This window comes from Ranitomeya imitator, chromosome 5 (assembly GCF_032444005.1).
Source record: "Ranitomeya imitator isolate aRanImi1 chromosome 5, aRanImi1.pri, whole genome shotgun sequence".
Taxonomy (NCBI): domain Eukaryota; kingdom Metazoa; phylum Chordata; class Amphibia; order Anura; family Dendrobatidae; genus Ranitomeya; species Ranitomeya imitator.
This window is the reverse complement of record NC_091286.1, coordinates 135,945,311-135,968,553: the sequence shown is the minus strand read 5'-3', so window position 1 is coordinate 135,968,553 and position 23,243 is coordinate 135,945,311. Positions and strand designations below refer to the sequence as shown.

At 41.6% G+C, this 23,243-nt stretch overlaps 1 protein-coding gene across 1 annotated transcript in view; it reads left to right on the top strand.

The window, feature by feature from the left end:
• The window catches only part of SYNE1 (spectrin repeat containing nuclear envelope protein 1), a 493,169-nt gene that overhangs the window by 360,659 nt on the left and 109,267 nt on the right, over window positions 1-23,243 (top strand). Inside the window, exons 104-109 of the mRNA XM_069769177.1 lie at window positions 4,985-5,104; window positions 5,199-5,399; window positions 7,415-7,588; window positions 15,813-15,944; window positions 16,065-16,261; window positions 17,233-17,365. Of these exons, the coding sequence (XP_069625278.1) occupies window positions 4,985-5,104; window positions 5,199-5,399; window positions 7,415-7,588; window positions 15,813-15,944; window positions 16,065-16,261; window positions 17,233-17,365 (957 nt within the window). The remainder of the gene's footprint in view (window positions 1-4,984; window positions 5,105-5,198; window positions 5,400-7,414; window positions 7,589-15,812; window positions 15,945-16,064; window positions 16,262-17,232; window positions 17,366-23,243) is intronic.

Below are 23,243 nucleotides of genomic sequence, written 5' to 3'. Positions count from 1 at the left end.
ACAATAAATATATATATATATTGTTTTCTGTAATAAATGTGCTGAATAAAAAGACCGCCTGTTTACTTTCTGAGTATGAAATTATTAGTGTGTGTAGTAGTGAGTCTAATAAAAGAGAAACTATTCAAGATTAATCCGAAGAGAGAATATGATATCTGTCTCTGGAGGCCCTTCCCAGTGTACAGCCGGCTGTTCTCCTTATATATTTCAGGCAAGGGGTTCTCATCTTATGTCATAGTACTCACTGAGCAGACATGCTCTAAGGATACCTTGGCCTTTACACCAACTTTAGTGTTTGCAGAACCAGTATGCAACATGAAAAATAACATGACTACCATTGTCATCATATCTTATCATATAAACTGTACTTGGTACATTCTAAATAGATATCTTCACCCTGATGAGGCTAGTGTACTTACTTTGAAAAATCCATGTCAGAATGGATGTGCAATACCTTTTAAAGGTTTAAACTCAGGCTCCCAACACCAATCCTGACTGACAGCTCCTTAGTGTTCCCCTTCACTGCATCTGCTGACATCTCACACTGCTCAGTACAAGCTGCAGCTGTCAGTGCGGCTTGGTTGCCAAATATTACATACACTTGGTCACTTTTTTTTCCAAAACAATTTAGAAAGGAATTAATTTCTTAGCAAACAAAAAAAAGTAAGTTTATAAACCCTTTTTTTGCAGTTGATGGACCGTTTATAGCTATCCTTTACAAGACAAAGGAAAAAATTTTCTATGCAGTGACTGCTGCCCAAAAATAGGGGCAATTAGGGGACATTTCTGTGTGAACTCTATCTGTCCTTACAGGGCTTAGTGTAAAAGCAGAAGCTGAAAGGAGTCTTTCCATTGCATTGGAAAGGTAAAGGCAGTTTTAGGTAATGTTAGACATCCCTGTATGTGGTTATGGCACTAGCAAATCTCTTTTGGTCAAAATGAAGATTTTTATATGGCCATCAAGGTATGTTACCACATTTTCTCTGCATCGGCTTTTGCCTGCAATATACACTATTTTCTTCAAGTTTCCAAAACTCTGGTCACCTAATTATAGGTCCACTTACAATGTTTCTGCCTTAAATGCCATGGGCAGCGCAGAGTGGTATAGGGGGTCCGTGTATAATGCAATTTAAAATGTTTGCAAAAAATATTAATCAAGGAAGCCTTAATGGGAGTAGGTAAGTTCTATGCCATCGCATCAGCCATTTTTATGAATATCATAATCTGACTCATTGACATGACCAGTTCTTGTCCCTATGACCAGGCACGGGAACCTCATGGAAACTCTTAATTTTGGGAATGACAATAAGGGCTCATTCAGATGTCCATTTTTTTTTCAAAATACGACTGAGTTTCATCAGTATTTTTTATCAGAGTTTGGACTGAGTTTCCTCAGCGTGTCATCAGAGTTTGGTCTGAGTTTCCTCAGCGTGTCATCAAAGTTTGTTCGCAGTTTCCTCAGCGTGTCATCAGAGTTTGGACTGAGTTTGCTCAGCATGTCATCATAGTTTGAACCGAGTTTCCTCAGTGTGTCATCAGAGTTTTGTCTGAGTTTCCTCAGCGTGTCATCAGAGTTTGGTCTTTGTTTCCTCAGTGTGTAATCAGAGTTTGGACTGCGTTTCTTCAGCGTGTCATCAGAGTTTGGACTGAGTTTCCTCAGCTTGTCATCAAAGTTTGTTCAGAGTTTCCTCAGCGTGTCATCAGAGTTTGGTCTGAATTTCCTCAGCACGTCATCGGAGTTTGGACTGAGTTTCCTCAGCGTGTCGTCAGCGTTTGGACTGAGTTTCCTCAGCGTGTCATCAGAGTTTGGACTGAGTTTCCTCTGTGTGTCGTCAGCGTTTGGACTGAGTTTCCTCAGCGTGTCATCAGAGTTTGGACTGAGTTTCCTCAGCGTGTCATCAAAGTTTGTTCGCAGTTTCCTCAGCATGTCACCATAGTTTGGACTGAGTTTGCTCAGCATGTCACCATAGTTTGAACCGAGTTTCCTCAGCATGTCATCATAGTTTGAACCGAGTTTCCTCAGCATGTCATCATAGTTTGAACTGAGTTTCCTCAGCGTGTCATCAGAGTTTGGTCTGTGTTTTATCAGTTTTTCTCAGATGAGAAAGAAAAAAATGTTTCTCCAGTTTCTCTTATCAACCAGTCCATGATGGCTTCCAAGCGATGTCCGGTGTCTTTCACTGGCCCATTTTTATCCAAAACTTCGATCAATTCCAGTATGCCTGTGCAATTTTGCTTTGACAAATCAATCAAGACTATGATAGGTATGAATTTAATCCGTGAAAAGCACGGATAGTACCTGTACATGGAAAACAGACGTCTAAATGAGCCCCTATAGCTAAAAAAAAATATTTATCCTTGTGTTAACTTTTAAAGGTTACAATTCTATACATAGGATTTTCTACTTGGTATCATAGGAAATAGCTCTTATACAGATAATATATAACTATGTTCTGTAAAATAACGCCAGGTATATTGATTAAGAATTGACTCAAATATCTACCTTGGAAATGTCTACAGATCCAGAACCAGCAGATAACATGCAGCCTGAGAGGAAATCTAGCTAAGTGAGCCTTTATCAGTAGTGTTTCTTTAATAGTTGGCCATAAGCAGTGGAAAACATTAAAATAGTAGGAGCATTTACATGATAATAAACGTTTAACTGTAGGTACACTATTGCTGAAGCAAGTGCTTAAAAATTCAATGCCACCTAACAAAGAATAAGCTCCATGTGAAGCCTCCCTTAGACTGCATATTTTTTGTGTAACCAGGTGAAAACAAGCACATTTAGCTTTAGGACTCGGTAGTGTACTGACGTTTTTCTAAAAAAGTTTTACTTATCTGATCTGACTGCAGTCATCCTGGAATCCCCCTAACCTAGGGGGCAGAAAAAAAGCACAATATGGTTTTATCTGGTATAAATTTAAGGGATGAAAAACGTTGTGCTCACCTGATTTGGTTGGTATTGAATCCCTCACGTCCACAGGTCATCAGACAAGATACATATGTGAAGAAAGGAATTGTGGATATTCTGCGCTGCTGGTGGGTGGAGAGGCAAGTCCATGTACACACAAAATAGGTTTGTGGTTTTTATTGTCGACGCCTTTCAAAGTTTACCTACTTCTTCAGGTTTTTGACCTGAAGAAGTAGGTAAACTTCAAAACATTTGACAATAAAAGCAGCAAACCTGTTTTATGTGGACTTTTATGTGGACTTGCCTCTCCACCCACCAGCAGTGCAGAATATCCACAATTCCCTACTTCACGTATCACATCACAACAAGTGACTTGAACCTGTATTGGCTATAACAAGAGAGCGGCACTGGGATGAGCCACCTGACAGGCAACAGCGGAAACACTACATCTGCCGACCACTACATAATGATGATGACAGTACCAAGTCATGAACTCAGATTCTATATATGCTTTCTATTTTATTGACTATGATATATTCCATTTCGTCAGTTACACAATCAAAGAGAATGTCTGACGGATGTTTTTTCGGCCCAACCTAATTTTTGTTGGCATTGGCACTAAGACACTGAATGTCCCCACAGAGCAGTTGTAACAAGAAGTTTGTGATAAATCATGGAGTGTGCATGAGCATATACCATATATACTGTATATATATATATATATATATATATATATATATATATATCTGCATGCATAAATATATACATAGACAGACAATGCTTTATGCGTACATGTGTATATATACACACAATGATTTATATCCAACTCCTTGTTACAACTGTTCTGAGGAAACTTTCAGTGTCAATGCCAACAAAAAGATGGGGTGGGCTGAAAATCATCTGTCATAATTTCCTTTTTTACTGCGTAACTAATGGAATGGAATATATTGTATATAATATATGAAGCATATGTAGAAGCTGAGTTCATAACTTGCCACTGTCATCATTATTATGTAGTGGTTAGCAGATGTAGTGCGACACTGGCGTCCCGGGTTCAAATCCCAGCAAGGACAACGTCAGCAAGGAGTTTGTATGTTCTCCACGTGTTGACGTGTTTCTTCCCATATTCCAAAGACCTACTGAGAGCATTTAGATTGTGAGCCCCAATGGGGATATTAATGATGTCTATAAAACACTTTGGAATGTAAGCAAGTAAAATAGATAAATGCAGATATTACAAAGATGAATCATAAATAGGTCACCAGATGTAACTATTGTTTGCAGTATATCCGATATAAGGAAAGCATTCATAAACTCACTGTCTCATACTGAAGCGAAGAACAGTAGTGACATTTAAAAACCCAATAAAGTCACTAAGGTTTCAACTGCAGACATTAAAGAACAATCCAAGTTTTTTTTGTTGCATTACTGCTAATATTATATTCGTCCTAGTTTTGAATTGTAATTTTTCATTAGCATCCTCCAAACCTCCCATTGAATATTTACTGCCTCTTCCGTTCTAAGCTGACAGATCCTGTGACTACCTACAAAGCTGTTAGATACTGATCATTCAGGGAAAAGTGAATTCAGTTGCCAATGGTGCAAATTAATATATTGGAGAGGAGCCCAGGGTGTCAAGGGTCATTTTCAGGAAAATGTATGTTTTCCTTTAATATAATCAGGCTTAAATAAGTACGGTACGTAATTTTTAGCCCATTAAATGGTCTGTGTCGTAAAGAATATGAGTAAATGGAGGAAACTACCGGTGGTCACTTTCTATTTATAAAGAATATGTGAATGTTCAGTTTCATCTTCCTTCTAAACAAATGCTTTTATCAATTTGCAAATAGTGGATGTGAATTAAAAATTCCAGTGGGTTATTTGTTAGTCATGCCCATAAGAATTGTCTTCATAACTAGTTCTAAATCAACTTAATGTGGGATGTCAGAAACTGGGTCCTCAGGAGGAGCTTCTGGTACCCTGGTGCGAGTCAATCCCACTTTGAAAGTAGAGTTGTGAGAGTTTTAGACTTGTTACCAAGCCTAATGTCCCTGATATTTTTTCCCACAGGCGATAATTCAAGCAGAAGATAGTTTAAAAGAACTGGATACTGAAATTGCAGAGTTGAAGAAATGTGGAGACAAACTACAGGTGGATCAGCAATCCATGCAAGAGCTATCCAAACTTCAGGTACTGAAAAGACAAACCTACTTTTCTCATTTGTGTCCAAAATGTAAAAAAAAAGCTTCATTTAAAGCCCTCCAGTAACATATTCCCTCTGTAGGACACCTATGATGAACTTATGATGGTCATCAGCTCTAGGAGAAGTGGCCTGAATCAGAACCTTGCTCTGAAGAGTCAGTATGAAAGAGCCCTGCAAGACCTGGCAGATCTAATTGAGACTGGACAGGAGAAGATGTCGGGTGGAAAGAAATGCATTGTATCTTCCAGACATGAGGTCAACTTTATGTTGGATAAACATAAGGTAAATGTATAATCCTAAAACATTATTAACCACAATCATTATACTGTTTTATACAGTATTGATCTAGTGTCCATCCTAGACAGTAATGTGTACATGACCCATGGTGTTATCCAGCTATCTACTATATAAGTGTCTAAGGGTCATTTCCATCTGTCTGTCTGTCTGTCACAGATATTCATTGGTCGCGGCCTCTGTCTGTCATGGAATCCAAGTCGCTGATTGGTCGTGGCAAAACGCCCACGACCATTGCCACGACCAATCAGCGATGGCCACAGTCCGGCGGCAATATGGCCGCTCTTTCCTACCCGCAGTCAGTGCCCGCTCCATACTCCCCTTCAGTCAACCCTCACACAGGGTTAATGGCAGCGTTACCAGAGCGCGGTGTAACACACTCCGGTTACACAGCTATTAACCCTGTGTGACCAACTTTTTACTATTGATGCTGCGTTTGCAGCATCAATAGTAAAAAGATCTACTGTTACAAATAAGAATAATTTAAAAAAAAAGGTTATTCTCACCCTCCGACGTCGCGTCCTGTTCTCGGCAATGCAAGCGGCAGGTTCCGGTGCTAAGGATGCTATGCGAGAAGGACCTGCCATGAAGTCACGGTTATGTGACCACGACAACATCACAGGTCCTTCTCGCATAGCATCCTTAGCACCGTTAGCTGCCGCGTGCACCGCACACAGGCGACAGCACTACAAGGGGCCCTAGGAAGGTGAGTATATGTTTATTTTTTATTTTTTAACCTGTTACATACGTGGCTGGGCAATATACTACGTTACTGGGCAATATACTACGTGACTGGGCAATATACTACGTAGCTGGGCAATATACTACATAACTGGGCAATATACTACGTGACTGGGCAATATACTACGTGGCTGGGCAATATACTATGTGGCTGGGCAATATACTACGTGGCTGGGCAATATACTACGTGGCTGGGCAATATACTAAGTGGTTGGGCAATATACTACGTGACTGGGCAATATACTACGTGACTGGCCAATATACTACATGACTGGGCAGTATACTATGTGTCTGTGCTGTATACTACGTGGCTCTGTGCTGTATAATACGTCGCTGTGCAATATACTACGTGGCTGGGCAATATACTACGTGGCTGGGCAATATACTAAGTGGTTGGGCAATATACTACGTGACTGGGCAATATACTACGTGGCTGGGCAATATGCTATGTGGCTGGGCAATATACTATGTGGCTGGGCAATATACTACGTGGCTGGGCAATATACTATGTCACTGGGCAATATACTACGTGACTGGGCAATATACTACGTGGCTGGGCAATGTACTATGTGGCTGGGCAATATACTACGTGGCTGGGCAATATACTACGTGGCTGGGCAATATACTATGTCACTGGGCAATATACTACATAGCTGGGCAATATACTACGTCACTAGGCAATATACTACGTTACTGGGCAATATACTACGTGACTGGGCAATATACTATGTGGCTGGGCAATATACTACGTCACTGGGCAATATACTACATAGCTGGGCAATATACTACGTCACTAGGCAATATACTACGTTACTGGGCAATATACTACGTGACTGGGCAATATACTATGTGGCTGGGCAATATACTACGTCACTGGGCAATATACTACGTAGCTGGGCAATATACTAAGTGGTTGGGCAATATACTACATGGCTGGGCAATATACTAAGTGGTTGGGCAATATACTATGTGACTGGGCAATATACTACGTAGCTGGGCAATATAGTACGTGACTGGGCAATATACTACGTGGCTGGGCAATATACTACGTGGCTGGCCAATATACTACGTGGGCTGGGCAATATACTACGTGGACATGCATATTCTAGAATACCCGATGCGTTAGAATCGGGCCACCATCTAGTGAACTATATTAATGGCCCTCAAACCTGCTAAATGCTAATAAGATGGAAATTTATCACATATTAGATTATCAGCTATTTGTAAAATCAGCATAAATACATCTTAACATCTTTTTCCAGGAGTATTTCCAAGGATTGGAATCACACATGATCCTCACAGAAACTCTCTTTAGGAAAATCAGCAGCTATTCTTCCCCCAGAGAGACTCAGCACCATTCAGACTTGATGACAAAGGCATCTGCAGTACTGAAACAGTCTCACAAAAGGGGTGTAGAGCTGGAGTACATACTTGAGGTAAGAGGATTTGTATCGCATAAATTATACGGTATTATATGCTGTCAGCACAAAATATAGAGATGAAATAAAATGAGAACAATCCTCTGGATCTTTTTGATTCATTGTTTTGCTTTTCATCTGGTTGTCATTGTGCCTTTGAGAGTCAACTGTTAAATATGTAGATAAATAACGAGCATATGGAAACTGAATTACTGTCCTGTTCTAATCTTGACTAATCCAGGATTGGAATATATGCCAGCAAACCTATAGCTGTTAATGCTTCCTTCCTGACATTCCCAGTGTTTTCCATTTTACAATCTATGAATTTAATAAAGTCAACATTCCAAAGGTCACAATATGAGAATGAACCAAATTGGCCAGTAACATAGTTACCGTTCTATTTTCGGGACACTTTTACATTGTGCTACTGTTGCTTACTGAAAGAAAGAAAATGTCTGAAACAAAGAAATCATTTATTAATTCTTCTGCCAGAGATGGAGATACTAAGTTGTTATTAAAGGGAATCTGTCACCCCAAAAATCATATATGAGATAAGGCCACCAGCATCAGGGGCTTATCTACAGCATTCTGTAATGCTATAGATAAGACCCCGATGTAACCTGAAAAATAAGAAAAGCATTGCGCTCTGTCCTTTCCCGGCGCCTGCGCACTGCAGTACTTTGCTCTGCCCTCAACAGGGCAGACAAAATACGCCTGCGCCGGAGCCGCGGCAGGAAGACAAGAAGAGGATGTCATCGTATGAAGATAGGAGGCGCTGGACCCAGACCGCGATGCCCATCGGATCGGACCACAGCGGGACCCCCCTGTTATGACCTGGTGGTTAGGACAATAATGGACCTGGTGGTTAAGAGCACACGGAATGACCTGATAGTTATTAATCATATAGGACGAGCTCTGCGACGTGGAAACTCTGCTGACCGCAATCCCTAATCCTATCACACACACTAGAAATAGCCGTGGATTGCTCCTAACGCTCCCTATGCAACTCGTCATAGCCTAAGAAACTAGCTTGCCCTGAAGATAGAAAAATAAGCCTACCTTGCCTCAGAGAAATTCCCCAAAGGAAAAGGCAGCCCCCCACATATAATGACTGTGAGTAAAGATGAAAATTACAAACACAGAGATGAAATAGATTTAGCAAAGTGAGGCCCGACTTACTGAACAGACTGAGGATAGGAAAGGCAACTTTGCGGTCAGCACAAAAAACTACAAAAAGACCACGCAGAGGGCGCAAAAAGACCCTCCGCACCGACTCACGGTGCGGAGGCGCTCCCTCTGCGTCCCAGAGCTTCCAGCAAGCAAGACAAAAATCAAAATAGCAAGCTGGACAGAAAAACAGCAAACAGAAAAACAAGCAGTAACTTAGCTTCTGCTGGGAAGACAGGTCACAAGAACGATCCAGGAGTGAACAAGACCAATACTGGAACATTGACAGGTGGCATGGAGCAAAGATCTAAGTGGAGTTAAATAGAGCAGCCAGCTAACGAATTAACCTCGTCACCTGTGGAAGAAAACTCAGATGCCGCAGCCCCACTCACAACCACCAGAGGAAGCCCATGGACAGAACCAGCCGAAGTACCATTCACGACCACAGGAGGAAGCTTGACAACAGAATTCACAACAGTACCCCCCCCTTGAGGAGGGGTCACTGAACCCTCACCAGAGCCCCCAGGCCGACCAGGACGAGCCAAATGAAAGGCACGAACCAGATCAGCAGCATGAACATCGGAGGCAAAGACCCAGGAATTATCTTCCTGACCATAACCCTTCCACTTGACCTGGTACTGGAGTTTCCGTCTCGAAATACGAGAATCCAAAATCTTCTCCACCACATACTCCAACTCCCCCTCAACCAACACCGGGGCAGGAGGATCAACGGATGGAACCACAGGCGCCACGTATCTCCGCAACAACGACCTATGGAACACATTATGGATGGCAAAAGAGGCTGGAAGGGTCAAACGAAACGACACAGGATTGAGAACCTCAGAAATCTTATACGGACCAATGAAACGAGGCTTAAACTTAGGAGAGGAAACCTTCATAGGAACATAACGAGACGACAACCAAACCAAATCCCCAACACGAAGTCGGGGACCCACACAGCGCCGGCGGTTAGCGAAACGTTGAGCCTTCTCCTGGGACAATGTCAAATTGTCCACCACATGAGTCCAAATCTGCTGCAACCTATCCACCACAGTATCTACACCAGGACAGTCCGAAGACTCAACCTGCCCTGAAGAGAAACGAGGATGGAAACCGGAATTGCTGGCCCAATTATTAAGGGCGAACTCAGCCAAAGGCAAAAAGGACACCCAATCATCCTGATCAGCAGAAACAAAACATCTCAGATATGTTTCCAAAGTCTGATAAGTTCGTTCGGTTTGGCGATTTGTCTGAGGATGGAAAGCCGAGGAAAAAGACAAATCAATGCCCATCCTAGCACAAAAGGCTCGCCAAAACCTCGAAACAAACTGGGAACCTCTGTCCGAAACGATGTTCTCCGGAATGCCATGTAAACGAACCACATGCTGGAAAAACAATGGCACCAAATCAGAGAAGGAAGGCAATTTAGACAAGGGTACCAAATGGACCATCTTAGAGAAGCGATCACAAACCACACAAATGACTGACATCTTTTGAGAGACAGGGAGATCCGAAATAAAATCCATAGAGATATGCGTCCAGGGCCTCTTCGGGACCGGCAGGGGCAAAAGCAACCCACTGGCACGAGAACAGCAGGGCTTAGCCCGAGCACAAGTCCCACAGGACTGCACAAAAGAACGCACATCCCGTGACAAAGAAGGCCACCAAAAGGATCTAGCCACCAAATCTCTGGTACCAAAGATTCCAGGATGACCAGCCAACACCGAACAATGAACCTCAGAGATAACTCTACTAGTCCATTTATCAGGGACAAACAGTTTTTCCGCTGTGCAACGGTCAGGTCTATCAGCCTGAAATTTTTGCAGCACCCGCCGCAAATCAGGGGAGATGGCAGACAAAATTACCCCCTCTTTGAGAATACTCGCCGGCTCAGAAACACCCGGAGAGTCGGGCACAAAACTCCTTGACAGGGCATCAGCCTTCACATTCTTAGAGCCTGGAAGGTACGAAACCACAAAATCAAAACGGGAGAAAAATAATGACCAACGAGCCTGTCTAGGATTCAACCGTTTGGCAGACTCGAGATAAGTCAAATTCTTGTGATCCGTCAAGACCACCACGCGATGCTTGGCTCCTTCAAGCCAATGACGCCACTCCTCGAATGCCAACAACTCTCGATTGCCAACATCATAATTGCGCTCAGCAGGCGAAAACTTTCTAGAAAAGAAGGCACATGGTTTCATCACCGAGCCATCAGAACTTCTTTGCGACAAAACAGCCCCTGCTCCAATCTCAGAAGCATCAACCTCTACCTGAAACGGGAGCGAAACATCTGGCTGGCACAACACAGGGGCAGAAGAAAAACGACGCTTCAATTCCTGAAAAGCTTCCACAGCTGCAGAAGACCAATTGACCACATCAGCACCCTTCTTGGTCAAATCAGTCAATGGTTTAGCAACACTAGAAACATTACTGATGAAGCGACGATAAAAATTAGCAAAGCCCAGGAACTTTTGCAGACTCTTCACAGATGTCGGCTGAGTCCAATCATAAATGTCCTGGACTTTAACAGGGTCCATCTCGATAGTAGAAGGGGAAAAAATGAAACCCAAAAATGAAACCTTCTGAACTCCAAAGAGACACTTTGACCCCTTCACAAACAAAGAATTCGCACGAAGGACCTGGAAAACCATTCTGACCTGCTTCACGTGAGACTCCCAATCATCCGAGAAGACCAAAATATCATCCAAATATACAATCAGGAATTTATCCAGGTACTCTCGGAAGATGTCATGCATAAAGGACTGAAATACTGATGGAGCATTGGAAAGCCCGAATGGCATAACCAGGTACTCAAAATGGCCCTCGGGCGTATTAAATGCTGTTTTCCATTCATCGCCCTGTTTAATACGCACAAGATTATACGCACCACGAAGATCTATCTTGGTGAACCAACTAGCCCCCTTAATCCGAGCAAATAGATCAGACAGCAGCGGCAAAGGGTACTGAAATTTGACTGTGATCTTATTAAGAAGGCGGTAATCAATACAAGGTCTCAAAGAACCATCCTTCTTGGCCACAAAAAAGAACCCTGCTCCCAATGGTGACGACGACGGGCAAATATGACCCTTCTCCAAGGATTCCTTTACATAACTCCGCATAGCGGCGTGCTCTGGCACAGATAAATTGAACAGTCGGCCCTTAGGAAACTTACTACCAGGAATCAAATTGATAGCACAATCGCAATCCCTATGAGGAGGTAGGGCACTGGATTTGGGCTCATCAAATACATCCCGGTAATCCGACAAAAACTCCGGGACTTCAGAAGGGGTGGATGACGAAATAGACAAAAATGGAACATCACCATGTACCCCCTGACAACCCCAGCTGGACACAGCCATAGATTTCCAATCCAATACTGGATTATGGACCTGTAGCCATGGCAACCCCAAAACGACCACATCATGCAGATTATGCAACATCAAAAAACGAATATCCTCCTGATGTGCAGGAGCCATGCACATGGTCAATTGGGTCCAGTACTGAGGCTTATTCTTGGCCAAAGGCGTAGCATCAATTCCTCTCAATGGAATAGGATGCTGCAAGGGCTCCAAGAAAAAACCACAGCGCCTAGCAAACTCCAAGTCCATCAAATTCAGGGCAGCGCCTGAATCCACAAATGCCATAACAGAATAGGATGACAAAGAGCAAATCAGAGTAACGGACAAAAGAAATTTCGACTGTACCGTACCAATGGTGGCAGACCTAGCGAAACGCTTGATGCGCTTAGGACAATCGGAGATAGCATGAGTGGAATCACCACAGTAAAAACACAGCCCATTCCGACGTCTGTGTTCTTGCCGTTCAGCTCTGGTCAAAGTCCTATCACATTGCATAGGCTTAGGTCTATGCTCAGATAATACCGCCAAGTGGTGCACAGCTTTACGCTCGCGCAAGCATCGATCGATCTGAATGGCCAAAGACATAGACTCATTCAGACCAGCAGGCATGGGAAATCCCACCATGACATCCTTAAGGGCTTCAGAGAGACCTTTTCTGAAAATTGCTGCCAGGGCACATTCATTCCACTGAGTGAGTACAGACCACTTCCTAAACTTCTGACAATATATCTCTACCTCATCCTGACCCTGACACAGAGCCAGCAAGATTTTCTCTGCCTGATCCACTAAATTAGGTTCATCATAAAGCAATCCGAGCGCCAGAAAAAACACGCATCAACATCATGCAATGCCGGATCTACTGTTCAAGGGAAAATGCCCAGTCTTGAGGGTCGCCACGTAACAAAGAAATAATGATTTTGACTTGTTGAACAGGGTCACCTGAGGAGCGAGGTTTCAAAGCAAGAAACAATTTACAATTATTTTTGAAATTCAGAAACTTAGATCTGTCCCCAAAAACAAATCAGGAATAGGAATCCTAGGCTCTAACATCGGATTCTGAACCACAAAATCTTGAATGTTTTGTACCCTTGCAGAGAGATTATCCATACAAGAGGACAGACCTTGAATGTCCATAACACCTGTGTCCTGAACCACCCAGAGGTAAAGGGGAAAAGAGAGACAAAACACACTGCAAAGAAAAAAAAAATGGTCTCAGAACTTCTCTTATCCCTCTATTGAGATGCATTAGTACTTTGGGCCACCTGTACTGTTATGACCTGGTGGTTAGGACAATAATGGACCTGGTGGTTAAGAGCACATGGAATGTCCTGATAGTTATTAATCATATAGGACGAGCTCTGAGATGTGGAAACTCTGCTGACCGCAATCCCTAATCCTATCACACACACTAGAAATAGCCGTGGATTGCTCCTAACGCTCCCTATGCAACTCGTCACAGCCTAAGAAACTAGCTAGCCCTGAAGATAGAAAAATAAGCCTACCTTGCCTCAGAGTAATTCCCCAAAGGAAAAGGCAGCCCCCCACATATAATGACTGTGAGTAAAGATGAAAATTACAAACAGAGAGATGAAATAGATTTAGCAAAGTGAGGCCTGACTTACTGAACAGACTGAGCATAGGAAAGGCAACTTTGCGGTCAGCACAAAAAACTACAAAAAGACCACGCAGAGGGCGCAAAAAGACCCTCCGCACCGACTCACGGTGCGGAGGCGCTCCCTCTGCGTCCCAGAGCTTCCAGCAAGCAAGACAAAAATCAAAATAGCAAGCTGGACAGAAAAACAGCAAACAGAAAAACAAGCAGTAACTTAGCTTCTGCTGGGAAGACAGGTCACAAGAACGATCCAGGAGTGAACAAGACCAATACTGGAACATTGACAGGTGGCATGGAGCAAAGATCTAAGTGGAGTTAAATAGAGCAGCCAGCTAACGAATTAACCTCGTCACCTGTGGAAGAAAACTCAGAAGCCGCAGCCCCACTCACAACCACCAGAGGAAGCCCATGGACAGAACCAGCCGAAGTACCATTCACGACCACAGGAGGGAGCTTGACAACAGAATTCACAACACCCCCCCCCTCCCCCCCCCGGGTGAGTATAATATAAACTGTTTTTCTTACCTTTCAGGTTACATCGGGGGCTTATCTACAGCATTACAGAATGCTGTAGATAAGCCCCTGATGTCGGTGGCCTTAGCTCATATACAATTTTTGGGGTGACAGATTCCCTTTAAAGGGAATTTGTCCAAACGATTTTATGACTGAAACCATTATTATGGCTTTATATGTCCTAGAACAATACTAAACATGATTACCTGCATTGTATTAATCCCATTCGCCAACACTGAGAAATCAACCTTTCATACCATAAGCAAATTAGTCTGGAACTGCAGTGAGGGTGTGTCTTTGTACTCTAAGTGACACGCCCCAGTTCACATCCAAACTAATTTGCATGTGCCTTTTGAAGCTTGACTTCTCAGTATTGGCGCATCTGATTACTATGAAGCAAGTTTAATTTTTACTGTTGTTCTAGGACTTTTATGACCATACCATTAGTTAAATCCTCCTGACAGATTCTCCTTGGCTTCAGGTTCAAATGTATTTAGTTCCCTTCATCTGATTGTTCATTTATTTTTCTAAAAAAAAGGTTTTAGACTGAACCTCCAATAGCGCCAGCATCTTATTGCAGACTGAGTCATTTTGTACTCCATTTGGCCTCTGTTCTGTTGGTGTCCCTCATTTTAGGCAAACCCAAAAGCATTGACTACTGTACTATTGTGTCGGCCTAAGAAAGATTGACACCCCTGGATTGGAGGCCAAAGTGATATACTAAATGGCTCTTTTGGTGGCCCTATTTGAATCACATTTTTGGGAATTTAGATGGAAACCACAATACAGTGCTCAGAATACTGTGCAAAAGTTGACTAGGACTAAGGCCTAAGGTGCCAAAATCATATCAGTGTCAGACAAACTTGTTGTTAGGGATGTTCTACTTAACAAGCCATTTTTTTCATCCCTTCAGACCAGAATGAGTGTGGACATCAATGTCTCCATAGTGGCTCCTCTGTTAAATGTTTCTTCTCTGTTTTTTTTTCACTGGCTCATTCTGGGCTCTTATCCCACTTCTCCTACATTCCAGCCATTTGTCCTCTATTCATCTGTTTACATTTTATCAATAAGAATGGTCTTTTTTTCACTCTAACTTTAATCAATTTGTAATTGCCAGTTGAACTTCCCTCTCTTCGTAATTTCCTTATTTCCTTTTTGGCTTAAGTTTTCCCATGGGCGTTCCCTATGTAATTGACATCCATTTTGGGCCTTCAAAAAAAAAAAACAATTTTTTGTCATGTTTTGCACAATTGTTTTTTTTTCACTTGAAAAAGACACAGGTACAGCGTTTAACTACATTATGAATAAAAAGCCTTTTTATCATCATCTTTTCTGAAGAAAAGATTCACTCCAGCAGCGCAGCTCACCCACGGTGTTTATCCGGCTGGAACTAAACTCTCCATACTGTCATACACTGATACAATTAGTGTGTAGAATAAACCTCAGCACTACTGGCCACAAATATTCTGTGTAGAGTATAAAGAATCAATTAGCAATTCATAGATTTTTATGTAGTATTTATTGCTTTATGCTATTATATTGTATCCCATATTCACAATTTACTAATTTATTCTATTGAAATCTGTAGACATGGATGATGCTGGAAGACAAGTATCTAGAACTGAGAAGACAATTGGAGTCAGTTGAAAGTAACATACCGGTTGTGGGGCTTGTGGAAGAATCTGAAGAAAGACTAACAGAAAGAATTGAACTGTATCAGGTGATTGCATAAAATATACTTATTATTTTCTGATCAAAGCTAGATATAGCAGCTAGTTTTCCCTAAGTCTACAAAAATTAAATAATTTATGTAATGCCTTTTCTTCCCAATTATCCACAGTGCTTTAGGTCAAGCTTAGCAGAGCACCAGCCAAAACTTTACCTGGTCTTGGAAGATGGAAAAAGACTTTTGATGTCTGTAAACTGTCCAGAACTGGAAGGCTTGTTGAGTCAATTGGGTGAACAGTGGCTGAGTAACACCAGCAAAGTGTCCAAAGAACTGAACCGATTGGAGAGCATACTCAAGCATTGGACAAGGTACTAACAAATAAATAACCTTTTTAACTGAGCCAAGATGTTCTTAAATCTTGATGTAGGGAATTGAACCTTGAAAACTTAAAGAATATGGGCATCTCTTGGGGGCATTTTTGTTACTTAAGTGTATGTGTTTGGGTTAGCAAATAATTTTTGTGATTGAGATTTATTAAAGGTTTTGCATATATATAAATACCGTATGTGTCGCGATGTGTTTATTTAGATCTTTAGGCAGAGAAAATTCTCCCATACTTAGAATTTCAGTGAGTGGCTCCCTTCTAAAGTTTATGTTCCCCATAATACTATTGGTTGTGAGTTTAAATCCCAGGAAAGATGCTTGAACAAAAAGAAATTGTTAACTATATATTAACGCATCTACTGAACCCAGACAAAATACGAGGAACCCTTCCCACAATGTCCTGATACAGAGGAGAATCTATGCAAGTAAACAACAGAATGATCACAGCAGTATTGCTGGGTCCCTCTGCCCTAGAGGTCGCTGTCTAGCTACACATGTGGTATGTCTCCTACTGGTTACAATCTCCACAATAGAACTGATGCATTCTTAGTTAACGCATTCTACAGTCATCAACCAACAGGAAAAGAAAATGCCTGTAAACATCAAACAGTGCAAAAGTTTAATTATTGCCAACATGTTTTTAGTGAAAAATATATACAATTGTGTAAAAAAAAGTTCCCAAAGGTATACATATTCTTCAATTTTTAAAAGACTTGTAAAGATGATTGTTAAATAATAAAATCCTCTTCTCTTACATAATTGGATTGTAAAGGAAAAAGGCAATTTAAAATATTGTCATTAATAAATTTAATTGACCCTCTAATAGTATCTCTATTGTATTACTAAGCATTGATGCTTCAAGGCACAGCACCTCTTAGAGAATTGGATAGGGATCCATGTGGGGGTCCCACATTTATAATTGAAAAAAAGCGTACTGAGATGTTTCTCCTTTTAGATACAAAAATGAGTCTGACGAGCTTCTTCATTGGTTGCGTTCTGCAATGGACAGGCTGGACTTTTGGACTGAGCAATCTGTCACTGTCCCTCAGGAACTGGAGACAGTCAGGGATCACCTGAATGCTTTCTTGGTATGTATGACAAATAATCTTCTTACTACAAGAGGGATATAAGCGGGATGTTGCATCATACAAAAATTCTTGCCATAGTACCAGTACAATACAATATAATATCATGCAGATTATCCTGTAATACTACCAATGCAATACAATATAATATGATGCCAAGGTGTATATATGGAATTTATCAATATACATCAGTGTGCACTATATGGACTTATGAGAAGCATTATAGAGTACCTTGGACACTGACTGCTGTGTGGAAGTTCCTGGAGATTGCGCATCCGCCCCGACGCACGTTTCGGTCCTACTTTCATCAGGGAGCTATATAATATTATATTCAGTTGGGTTATGTTTTTGAGTGAACCCTACATACACAGCACATAAATTGGAAACTTACTGTGTTAAACCATTAAGTCCCCAATTCATCATTTTTAAGTGACTTTTTTTTTGTCTCGTGATATTCATTGCTGTTTTTTGTACTAGATTATTCAAAATGTCACACATGTTGATGGATTTTGCACAAAAGCCAAAGGCTCACTTTTATTTGTCTTTTACCTTTTTTGCATTTTTCTAAAGCAAAAAGTCACCCTACCCTTAAAAATGTTGCACGTTGCTCTTCATCTGACCAAAAATGCAATGAGACAGATTTTGTGCTCCCCTGGGGTACTATAGCGTACAAATTTGGTGACATTTCAAAAACTCGCAAATGCTGAATAAGGCCGGCGTCACACACAGCGTATGAAAATACGGTCCGTATATTACGGCCGTAATACGCTGAAAAGTCCCGAAAATAGTGGTCCGTAGCTCCTCCGTAGGCAGGGTGTGTCAGCGTTTTTTGCGTATGGCATCCTCCGTATGTAATCCGTATGGCAGCCGTAATGCGGGTTTTTATCGCAGGCTTGCAAAACCGACATACGGCTATACAAGGGATCCATGTGTTAAAAATAAAAACCATATATACTGTCTATATGTATATATATATATATATATATATATATATATATATGAGTAGACACATATATGTATATATATTAATATTTCATCCAGCGCGATATAGCAGAAAGCCGGTAATTCAATTACCGGCTTTTGCTTTCTCCTTCCTAAAACCCGACATGATATGAGACATGGTTTACATACAGTAAACCATCTCATATCACCATTTTTTTGCATATTCCACACTACTAATGTTAGTAGTGTGTATATGCAAAATTTGGCCGTTCTAGCTCGTAAATTAAGGGGTTAAATGGCGGAAAAAATTGGCGTGGGCTCCCGCACAATTTTCTCCGCCAGAGTAGTAAAGCCAGTGACTGAGGGCAGATATTAATAGCCTGGAGAGGGTCCACGGTTATTGGCCTCCCCCTGGCTAAAAACACCTGCCCCCAGCCACCCCAGAAAAGGCACATCTGGAAGATGCGCCTATTCTGGCACTTAGCCACTCTCTTCCCATTCCCGTGTAGCGGTGGGATATGGGGTAATGAAGGTTTAATGCTACCTTGCTATTGTAAGGTGACATTAAGCCTAATTAATAATGGAGAGGCGTCAATTATGACACCTATCCATTATTAATCCAATACTAGTAAAGGGTTAAAAAAAAACCCACACACAAACATTATTAAAAATTAATTTAATGAAAAAAACACAAAGGTTGTTGTATTAATTTATTCTACTCTCAATCCACTCACTGAAGACCCTCGATCTGTAAATCAAAAAAAAAATAATAAACCAAGAATATACATACCTTCCGAGGATCTGTAAGGTCCAACGATGTAAATCCATCTGAAGGGGTTAAAATATTTTGCAGCCACGAGCTGTGCTAATGCAACGGTGCTCATGTCTGCAAAACCCCGGAGAATGTAGGTAAAGTAGGTCATTGACCTATATTTACCTGCATTTGCGGTGAGGCGCCTTCTGCTGGCTGTTCCTAGATTGTGGGAACTTTCCTAGAAAGCTCCCTGGCTCGAGTTCATATGAGGACAACCAGCAGAGGGCGCCCTCTTATGATCTCGAGCCAGGGAGCTTTCTAGGAAAGTTCCCATGATCTAGGAACAGCCAGCAGAGGGCGCCTCACCGCAAATGCAGGTAAATATAGGTCAAGGACCTACTTTACCTACATTCTCCGGGGTTTTGCAGACATGAGCACCGTTGCATTAGCAAAGCTCGTGGCTGCAAAATATTTTAACTCCTTCAGATGGATTTACATCGTTGGACCTTACAGATCCTCGGAAGGTATGTATATTCTTGGTTTATTTTTTTTTTTTTTGATTTACAGATCGAGGGTCTTCAGTGAGTGGATTGAGAGTAGAATAAATTAATACAACAACCTTTGTGTTTTTTTCATTAAATTAATTTTTAATAATGTGTGTGTGTGTGTTTTTTTTTTAACCCTTTACTAGTATTGGATTAATAATGGATAGGTGTCATAATTGACGCCTCTCCATTATTAATTAGGCTTAATGTCACCTTACAATAGCAAGGTGGCATTAACCCTTCATTACCCCATATCCCACCGCTACACGAGAATGGGAAGAGAGTGGCCAAGTGCCAGAATAGGCGCATCTTCCAGATGTGCCTTTTCTGGGGTGGCTGGGGGCAGGTGTTTTTAGCCAGGGGGGGGGGGGGCAATAACCATGGACCCTCTCCAGGCTATTAATATCTGCCCTCAGTCACTGGCTTTACTACTCTGGCGGAGAAAATTGTGCGGGAGCCCACGCCAATTTTTTCCGCCATTTAACCCCTTAATTTACGAGCTAGAACGGCCAAATTTTTCATATACACACTACTAACATTAGTAGTGTGGAATATGCAAAAAAAAATGGTGATATGAGATGGTTTACTGTATGTAAACCTTGTCTCATATCATGTCGGGTTTAGGAAGGAGAAAGCAAAAGCCGGTAATTGAATTACCGGCTTTCTGCTATATCGCGCTGGATGAAAATTAATATATATATATATATATATGTGTCTCAATGACATATATATATATATATATATACCGTATATATCTACTATATAAAGCTGAATGTGTGTGTGTGTGTGTATGTGTGTGTGTATGTCCGGGATTGGCATCTGCACCGTCGCAGCTACAGCCACAAAATTTTGCACAGCTACACGTCTGGACCCCGAGAGCGTCATAGGCTACGTTTTGAGGTGAAATTTTAACCCCGTGCTTTCCAATTCACCAAACAATTTTGCCCCTATCTACATAATGGGGAAAAAAGTGAAAGGAAAAGTGTTGGAGGCGTCGCAGCTACAGAAACAAAATTTTGCACAGTCACACGTCTGGACCCTGAGAGCGTCATAGGCTACGTTGTGAGGTGAAATTTTAACCCCGCGCTTTCCAATTCACCAAACAATTTTGCCCCTATCTACATAATGGGGAAAAAGTGAAATGAAAAGTGTTGGAGGCGTCGCAGCTACAGCCACAAAATTTTGCACAGTCACACATCTGGACCCTGAGAGCGTCATAGGCTATGTTGTGAGGTGAAATTTTAACTCCGCGCTTTCCAATTCACCAAACTATTTTTCCCCTATCTACATAATGGGGAAAAGTGAAAGGAAAAGTGTTGGAGGCAAATTGACAGCTGCCAGATGTGAACAAGGGGGACTTAAAGAATGAGAGCGATGGCGCAAAAGAGTATATACTGTACAGTTGCTAAGGTGGGGCCCCGACATGAGATACTCACCACACATGGGGATATGAACACACACACAAAATGCGCCACACACTACCACGTGCTTGAACACATATACCACCCTCAGCACACATTTCACCACACATACACCAACGTCGCCACATAAAAGTCGAAACACAAAAGTCGCCGCTCAAAACTCGCCACGCGCAAAACTCGCCACATGCAAAAACTAGGCTCACGCAAAACTCGCCACAAGTGCAAAACTCACCTCATGGAAAACTCGCCACACGCAAAACTTGCACACGCAGAAAAATTGCCACATGCACAAAATTTGCAACACATGCAAAAGTTGCCTCACACAAAACTTGCACATACTCAAAAGGCACCAGACATAAAACTCACCACGCGCAAAACTCGCCATGCGCAAAACTTGCTGCACACAACTTGCTACACTAACCTGTTACATGCAACTCGACACACAAAAAGTTGCTACACGCATGTTGCCACACAAAACTCATCTCACAAAAGTCGCTACATGCATGTCGCCACACACAACTCAACACACACAACTTGACAAACGAAACTCACCCTAAAACACACACAAGTCTGGTATTAGCCTTCAAAAATAAAAATCTGATTAATAAGCAGACAAACTACAAGAGCAACAAATGTACCATATAGGAAATTTGGCAGCTGTCGGTCACATGACCTGTCTATTATGTGTATGTGTGAGCTAATATATACTGCCAGGGGGAGGGCTTCCTGTTGGCTGGGGATTTATCAGGCTGCCAATTTATCTTACAAATACTGAGGTAAAAATACTGAGCAAATAACGTGTTAACGAGGTCTAATACAGGAGATCACACAGGTATATACTGGTATATACTATATACAGGGGAGATGACACACAGATATATACTATATACAGGAGAGATAACACACAGGTATATACTATATAGAGGAGGAGATGACATACAGGTACATACTTTATACAGGAGGAGATGACATACAGGTATATACTAAATACAGGAGGAGACGACACACAGGTATATACTATATACAGGAGCAGATTACCTACAGGTATATACTATATACAGGAGGAGATAACACACAGGTATATACTATATAGAGGAGGAGATGACATACAGGTACATACTTTATACAGGAGGAGATGACATACAGGTATATACTATATACAGGAGGAGATGACACACAGATATATACTATATACAGGGGAGATGACACACAGGTATATACTATATACAGGAGGAGATGACATACAGGTATATACTATATATAGAAGGAGATGACATACAGGTATATACTATATATAGGAGGAGATGACATACAGGTATATACTATATATAGGAGGAGATGACATACAGGTATATACTATATATAGGAGGAGATGACATACAGGTATATACTATATACAGGGGAGATGACACACAGCAGGTATATACTATATACAGGGGAGATGACATATAGGTATATACTATATACAGGAGATGACATACAGGTGTATACTATATATAAGGGAGATGACAAACATGTATATACTGAGGTGAAAATGAGAGGTGTGAGGTGAAAATGAAAAGGTGTGAGTGCAAAATGAGAGGAGTGAGGGAAAATAGTGTAGTGATCGGAAAATGACAGATGTGAGGTCGAAATGACAAGTGTTAGGCGGGAATGAGAGGAGTGAGGGAGAAAATGAGAGGTGTGAGGGAGAAAATGAGAGATGTGAGGGGGAAAATGAAAGATGTGATTGGGAAAATGAGAGGCGTAATGGGAAAATAAGAGAAGTGACGTGCTATAACTAACCACAGATATTTACTATGCCCAGGCAACGCCGGGCTCTTCAGCTAGTATATATATATATATATATATATATCTATTCTATGTGTACACATTTATTCTACCTATTCTATTGTAAGCTGTCAGTGTGATTTTACTGTACACCGCACTGAATTGCCGGCTTTTCTCTCTAACACCGCTGCGTATTCCTCGCAAGTCACACTGCTGGTCCGTGTGTAATCCGTATTTTTGGGGCTTCCATAGACTTTCATTGACGTTTTATTTGCGCAATACGGTGACAAACGCAGCATGCTGCGATTTTCTACGGCCGTAGAAAGCCGTATAATACTGATCAGTTTAATACGGCAGATAGGAGCAGGGGCATAGAGAATAATTGTGCCGTATTTTTTGCGAGTTTTACGGACGTAGTTTCTGCGCTCTTACGTCCGTAAAACTCGCAA